Source organism: Melanaphis sacchari, unplaced genomic scaffold (genome assembly GCF_002803265.2).
Source record: "Melanaphis sacchari strain LSU unplaced genomic scaffold, SCAv2.0 Contig36_pilon_pilon, whole genome shotgun sequence".
Classification (NCBI taxonomy): domain Eukaryota; kingdom Metazoa; phylum Arthropoda; class Insecta; order Hemiptera; family Aphididae; genus Melanaphis; species Melanaphis sacchari.
In genome coordinates this window covers 4,199,747-4,208,440 of record NW_020271232.1, presented here as the reverse complement: position 1 = coordinate 4,208,440, position 8,694 = coordinate 4,199,747, and the positions used below count along the sequence as shown (strand labels likewise).

The following is an 8,694-nucleotide window of genomic DNA, read 5'->3' as shown; positions in this document are numbered from 1 at the left end:
ATTCTGAGGTGGGGGTGCAGTCGTTTCGCCAGCACCCCCACAAAAAAACCCTTATAAATCCTGAAGGGTTGTAGCACAAACGATGAAACTCGGGCACAATCCAGCACAAACGTAGCACAAACGAAAGCCCTTGGTTTGAATTCGAAATTCTGAGGTGGGGGTGCAGTCGTTTCGCCAGCACCCCCAAAAGAAATCCCTTATAACTCCTGAAGGGTTGCAGCACAAACGATGAAATTCGAGCACAATCCAGCACAAACGTAGCACAAACGAAAGCCCTTGGTTTGAATCCGAAATTCGGAGGTGGGGGTGCCAGGGAAATACACCTCATAGGAGATATTATAGTCATATTCAAAATGATTCAATAAAAATTTAAAATATTCGTTTTATTAAATCTAGTATTTATTGTACCTACTTAGAAAATTATATTACTATATATGAATATTAATCACTAAAATTTTCAAATCATAGTTTCAATACCTTCTATAATACACAAACTTAAACTATTTAAAATCTAAACGTTTTAATTTTCAAAAAAAAAAAAAAATTATATTACCACGAGACTCATTAAATGGTGTGAAAATTTATGTTATTAAATATATAATCTTTAAGTATACTTGAAATTTTTTTAATTCAAACTTTGAAATTATTTATCATCATAATATAAAAAATAAATAAGAGTAAGCTTGTTTGGTGAATCATTCTGTGTATAGTTTTAATCCATTTAATTTCGTGTATATGTTCGCATCGTTCTAATTTGCTCAATAATCTCTGTTCTTGTTGACTACTCCTGGTTGGATAATTTAATTGGTTAGTTATTCAAAAGCATCACTAGGATCTATACGTGACAGTACTGATTATAAAAGCTGCAGGTCGCTATTGCAGTAGGGCTCGCTAAACGCTGGCGGTAACAGTTTGCTCGTGTCACAATTACCGTAATCACTGATTATATAGGGTGGTTCTTTAATCAATAAATAGTAATTTCCAATAATTTTGTATTTTTAAAAATGTAATTAAATTAAATTTTAATTTGCATTGCTTGTACATTAATTATAATTCAACATTTAGGAAAAACATATTTTAATGTCTTAAAATTATGTGAAAAAACTTTTAAGTTAAGTGAACACATATAGATATTTAATGAGAAAATTACTTTACATCGGTACAATGCGAAAATAATCACTCAGTATATTATGTACACATTCGTTCGCAAGACCCGTAGAAAAGATTGGTTGGACGTCATTGCATCTATTACTTCCGTGTCATGGAACAATTTTCATCGTAAGAAAATCCCAGAAACCGTGTGTATTAAAAAATGTCATAAATAATGATAGTAGTAACAAAAAAAAAAAAAAAAATGTAGGTATACATCTGTTGTGTTTAGCATAAATGTATAATAATAGTTTAAATAGAGTCGATAAATGATGTGTAGGTACCTATCAACATGATATTATGTGATGAATGTTAAAATGTATCATTTATAATAGGTATTAACATTTATTTAAAATAGAGTTATTGTTAAAGTATCGATTCCAATAGAAATTTGATATTACGATTTTTTTTGTTTGTTTGCCAACACAATTAAAATTAAAACATTGTATTGTATCTATTACATAAGTATAATATGGCTTTGGCTAATCATAATATAATATATCACATACAGAGGAGTCGTCTAAATGTCGCATTAACGTTATAAATTTAAAAACAATTACATAATATAAAACTTACGCCAATATGTTAATACAACTGTTAGATGAATATTGAATATAGGTAATTACTTTATAATACACCATATTATATACATATATACGTACTGTTAGTGCAATGTTGCTCCAAACCGCATTGCGCACAACGGTTCACCGCTAATGCTCCGCATTGACATCCGCCCTGTGGTACACAGCAGGCGCAATCTTGTCTAAGTAAATCGTGATTGCATTGGCATCCTTGTGATTCTTGTGTCCATAAGTCCACTTGGCCTGAAAATATTTGGACGCATTTTTTAAATTTAGAATTCTATAGCAAGACACGAATAAGTACATAAAATATGGTTATTTATCATAAATTATATTTAACAAAAAAGACAAATCTAAATGGACAAACAATTTTTTGAAATAGAATAAGTAAGTTATATTTTACCAAAAAATGTAATACAGTTAAAAAAAAAAAAAAAACATTAAATAGTGAAAATAATAAATTATGTTAAAAGTTATTGGCAAGAAAATAAATATTGCAATAAAATATCCGGTTTCCGCATAACATATTTTTCACATTATGTTGCAACATTGAATAATATATTAGAAAATTGAGATTAATAAAATAAATAAAAAGGAAAAAGAACAGATAAAAAAACGAAGAGAGCAAAAACCATAATTGAAGTTTTAATGTCAATATTATAAGTATTGACAAGTAGACAGAATTTTATATTCTTTAACAAAAAATGAGTATTTATTTAAAGAATTTAAGTACAGCTAATATTATGATTATACGACATACTTCTTTATACTTTTCATAAAATAATATAATGTGATTAAAATTCTGTAATATTATTATATGATAAAAGACTTCTTTATGCGTAAGCAAAAAATACAATTTATTAATATAATGATAATAATAATAATAAAAAATATTTATATATATTATACAATGATAGTTATTTTAAAAAGCAGGTAGCCTCTCTCCTGCACAGTAGCCAGTTAATGTCAAGTGTACCTTGTTATTAAGTAGGTCAGCGTTATGTAATTGATATGTTAAATTTGAATTCAATGATAAATCATTGCATTCCTAAACGATTTTGGTTGGAGATTAAAATAATTATAGAGTAAAATGGATTTTTCTGAATTTAAAATTTGGTTTGTTGTGCGTTAGTAAGACGGATATGAGTACGAAATTTTCTCAAGTCTATTTATAAATATATTATATTTTTATTACCGTTTTGAAAACGATAACAAAAATGAACTGATAATTCGTTAGTTGTTCGATACAACAAGTGTACCCACCTCGAATTTTATTCACACATATACCTACAGTTATAATTCAACTAAATATTTTGATAGAATAATGATTTGGTGAATATTATAATAATACCTCATGATTTTGTTTTTATTGTTGAATAAATTATATTTTAATAAATATGCATGTATTTCATATGTGGGTAATCTGCAAGAGCTTAAAAGATCATGTTTCATTTACCACAAAGTACAATAAAATTCTAGTTATATTTTAATATATTCATTACAGTGCTTTATAATTTCTAACTCTAAATCGTCATGACGTTTTTATGTTTATAAATTTTCTTTTGCATTCATAAATAACATACGATTTATTTAATATTTGTATTGTAATATTGTGGCCATATATGTAGATCAGTATATTAAAGTGGATAAAAAAAAAAAGTTTATATTTGCTTACATATTTTATTTACTCACTCAGTTAAATAAAATAAGTCTTTATAAACGTAATATTAATCGTGTTAATTAAACATCTGTATATACTTAACACATACTAAGTGTTAACCATCTATTTATGTTATTAATACTCATTTATATTATTAATTTATCATTAATAATTTATAATATTACACTAGATATTCCTAAAAATATATTTCAATATATTTTTACTGATTTAAAAAAAAAATCAAGTGAACAAGTTTTTTGTTATAATGTACATTTTATATTAAACATTTTTAATATTCTACGCATTTAGAGCTCAACAAGTTCTTGGTAAATCGTAAAATATTTAATTGACATGGTTCAAGCTACTAAGTAGAATGGAGCTCGGTAGAACCTAATTAAATATTTGTTAGTCAAATTATGTTTTCTTCAAGAATTAATTTATTATGATATCTTAACAATCATAATACATTTAAATATTTTATGGATAATGCACAACACTAGCAGTTTTAGTACATAAAAATTAATATTAAGTATAGACCTACACGGGTATTAAAAGTAAAATTATCTGTGATATTGGATTGTCTTGCTTGCAAACCATAAAAAGTCATATAAGATCGATTAGTTCACAGTGTATTTCTGTATTTATGACGTAAGGTGTAATATAATTTCTATAAATATCCATGTAATATTATATATTATATTAGTTTATTACTATATACGATTTCTACTAAATTACTATTAATTTAGTCTTGTTAACAATAAGTTACATTATTGAGAGTAATTAACAACATATTAATTAGGCGTTTAATAGAGTTCGACGAAAATATGAATTACCTAATGGTTTTATTAAAAAATAGTCATTTAAAAAAAATAAATTATAAATGCTTTAAAGTAAGCAAAATAAATAAATAAATAAATAAGTAATACAATAAAGTGCCTGATATTATGTAGAGGGAGGCATAACCACTAGTCCACTATTTTGTACGCTAATATATACCACCATTACTTAAATAAACTATTTTCGCTAGCTATTATACTCATAGTAGAAAACAATTTACAACTATGATATTTTTATAATATGCGAGTTATATTGGTCGTAAAATTTATGATACAATAATGTAATATGACGTGCGAATAGACTGCAATTATTTTAAAAGAAATTGATGTGTTTAAATGAAGTTTTCTATATTAAACTCTTGCAAAATTTAAATTAAAAAAAATATATAAAATTATATTTGTACAATACTATGTATTATTACTTAATAGTAAAACTAAATAAATCATACTTTTTCACAAGGGTCATAAAACCTTGAGGATATTTACCATAATTGTTACTCTTGTACACAGTAATCGTATTCCCGCCGTTAAAAAAAATCAACGTTAGGTAGCAGTTCAGTAAACTGGATAAATATAATATTCAACTTACCACTTACCAGTAAGCCCAGTTTATATCATGGAATATCATGTTATATTATATGATTTTAAATTGCTTTTTGTGCTCAGAAGTCAGATAAGCTCTCCAATCGACATAATACAAGCATATTTATTAATATATGTTTGTTCTTTTCATATGTGTATTTGTTGCGCATTAAAATAATATGCTCACATATTTGCAGTCAGACAAAACAACGCATCAATTTCTTTTATTTCTCCCTAACTACAAGAGTCTTCCTTTTCCCTGATTTATTCAGTGTATACACATCACATACCAAACATTTCCGAAATATTAAATATAACTACAGTTTAAAAATATTTCGATAATAACTACCCGGGAAATTGGATTGTGAATCAAAATAAACCTACGAGTAGAACAATTATTAAATAAATTATTCCCACTTGGGAAAAAATGCTCACTGTTACTTCAACTTAATTGTATAGATATTTATAATTATATTATAGAATTGGTTAAATATTTAAGCGTTATTCTTGACAAATGATTAACTTAAGACTCGTTTTCAAAAATCAAACGTAAAATATTCAATATCCGTAGTCACGCAGGTGCGCCTTTTATTTAAATTTAAATGTTCAGTCCATCCAAAATCATAAATCCCTAATAAAATATATTTGGGCTTATATAGTATATATATATTCGGAAAAACGTAAAACCGTTTCGGACTTTATCATAAGTAAAACCTTTTAAATCAATCAGCCTTTTTATCCCATAATACTTTCAGTTCTTTGGTACGTCAGATACAACTAGCTACAGTGGCTACACATAGAATTTAAAACAAAAAAAGTGAATCAACTAGACTACAAAAAAAAATTCATGTTTATTACTTTTCCACATACTATTCATATCATCTCAAATGGCAATATGATGAAGCATTTTTAAACTAATAGTTTAAATTAATTAAATAATTAATTGGATCTGAAGAGTCTTACTAATGGATAATCTCAATCATCGTATCATTATATTATTATTATTATTATTATTATACATTCATGATTCCACTATATTTACTTACTGGATTTTGAGTATAAACTGTATGTTTTATAAATGAATAAAAAATTAAAATATATTCACAGATTCCACTGTTTACAAAAAATAAACGCGTTTAGCATATATATTATACATAGTTGTACGTAAAATCGTTCTAATCGTATACGTATATAAAAACAAAATATAAGACATTGAATACTAAATGCATATTATAGAAGACAGTTTAGGTATAAAAGCATTAAGTAGTATCATAATAATACAACCCCTTTCTTTGGATAACGTCGACAGTTTATATATCTTGAACCTTTGGGTCGAATTCGACACGTTTTTTGAACTTTAACTTGGTTTTATTTTCTTAACCATGAGGATTTTCTACCTTCTCTGGTGACAGAATAAAAATAAATAAAATACAATAAAATCTGCGCGTAGCTATTCTGGCAAAGCGTCGTTGTAGAGGTATAACACTGTTGGTCTACCTAAAAATGTACAATTATTAAACTAGTTTGTAAACAACGACCGCTCGCGTGCAAGGTAAGGATCGATCCATTGTGTGGTGTGTGTTAGTTTAGAGTTATTGGAAGGCCCAAATACGAACACTTATCGTAAATGAGATAAATATTGTATATGCATATAAATATCGTGAAAAACTAACCATTATAAGTTTCTGTTTATTGATTTGGTCCGTGTAAATAGAAATTCACAAATCTTGATATTATCCAAACATATTTTTAAAAATCCATCTTTAATTAGTTTGCAGTATGGTATAATAGTATCATGTTGTATAGTTTTATCTAATCAAAAACCGAAATACGTTTTTATAAATTGTTATCAAATTACTTTTTCCCTTCACTTAAATATTGTATGATACTTGTACCCTCAAATTCAATATTAATGGCACGCCAGGGACGTACGCTTTAAGCGTTCTCTTTCCGTTTATAATAAATAAACACGATCGGCTAATACATTTCCAGTTTAAATGTATGATTCAATAAAAATAAACTAGTTTTGTTTATTTATTATTTAAGTTATATAATTATTGAGATATTGATCGTAAATAAAGTGTAAGAAAATATAATATTAAACTATTTGTCCCTAAATTATAATAATTTTAATAATGAATACACTGTAAAGACAATATATTATTTAACTCAAATAACAATATTTTTTTTTTTTAACGGCAAAAGACGAAAAAAAAAGAAAATAAGCATTTAATTTATAGCTTATATTTTATTAAAAATAAAATATGGTACAACTAGTGAAATATGACGCACCGATATAATAATTGTTAATAACAAGAAACTGAATAGATTTGAAATAACATAATATTTTAATAATATTGTTACTACCATTATTTAAATTTTTAAACAAAAAAGTGTCACAGTAATTATTATGTATGGATGTTGAACACAACAGTATTATGTTATATAACAATAAAGGTATATACGTTGAAAGTGCTCCATTTTAATCATTGGTATGTTTATGGAATTTTTATAGCTACCACTTCTTAGCACACACATTCATTGTACCGTTATTGTCTTGGCATATTTTGTTTAACATAATGTAAATTTAAAATAGTCATTTGATCAAGAGGTAAATAGCACGTACCTTTAGATTACAAATTATTCCTCGATTAAAATAAGAGATTAATTCATTTTGATTTTTTAACAATAATCAAGAAAAATTAATAAGGCTTATTATGTGTTACACGAGTTATAATATTATGATTTCAATTACTCATATATAAAATAAATTATACTATAAAATTGCATGTAAGATTATTTTAATTATTTTTAAAGAGCTTATTTTTTTAATAAATATATCGATTTAAATTTGCTATTATTTAAATTGAATCTCATAAGATAAAATGTAATTAAGTGTATTTAGTATAAATAAACTGTGTATTTTCAAGCAAATAACTATTATAACTCTACAATATCTAAATTCATTATTTTAAAAAGTTTTAACCTTTATATAAATATTTTTTAACATAATTTGATGACATTGTAAAACAATGGTTTAAAAAAAAAAAATTATATTATTATGATCATAGATACATAGATATATAATTTTGTATAGAAACATCAATTTTAATATATTAGCTAAATTACCTGTCACTTCCGGGTTATAGTAAAAAAATGATAATATTTAATAATATATATAAGTATGAATAATGAATATATAGTTATAATAATACGACAATAATGTTTTGGAAAAACATAAAATGAAAATTGATTTAAGTTCTTAAGTTTTGATGACATTAATAAATATACGCATAATAATGTATTCATACGGAAAAACTGTAAATATTTTACCCAATACAAACAAATTGGCAGTTCAATAAAAATTTTAATGTATATGTATATTATTATTATAGAATTTCTTTAAAAACTACATTCATAGTATTTGTTCTTTTTTTTTTGTTTTTCGGTATTATTTGTATTTTTAATTTTTCAATAGATCTAACTCTGGAAATAAATACACAAATTTTACCATGACAAAGTACAAGTTGGGTTAAATACAACCTTACTTTATCCAATGTATGTCCCTGTACTTTGTTTATTTTCTTAGCTAAAACAATCTTTATTGAAAATAAACGGCTAGTAAATGAAAAAGAAATATTTGAATAACTCATATTTATTATAGGTTTTGCCTGCAATGATAGCACAGCAGTAGATATTAATATAAATTGGGATATGAATTTTCATTCGTTGAATTAATATAACCTCTTTGGAATATAAATTTAAACTCATGAAATATATATAAACTCTTTGGAATTTAAATTTTAATTCGTTGAATTTATATAACCTCTTTGTAAAATCTATAAACTCTTTAGAATTTCAATTTTAATTCGTGGAATATATATAA

The 8,694-nt window shown here is 25.2% G+C and overlaps 1 protein-coding gene across 3 annotated transcripts in view; it reads right to left on the bottom strand.

Annotated features, from left to right (window-relative positions):
- Positions 1 to 8,694, bottom strand: part of LOC112596987 — a 174,647-nt gene that overhangs the window by 55,470 nt on the left and 110,483 nt on the right. For all 3 annotated transcript variants that reach the window (XM_025342878.1, XM_025342879.1, XM_025342880.1), the window contains one exon: positions 1,812 to 1,973. In XM_025342878.1, the coding sequence (XP_025198663.1) occupies positions 1,812 to 1,973 (162 nt within the window). The remainder of the gene's footprint in view (positions 1 to 1,811; positions 1,974 to 8,694) is intronic.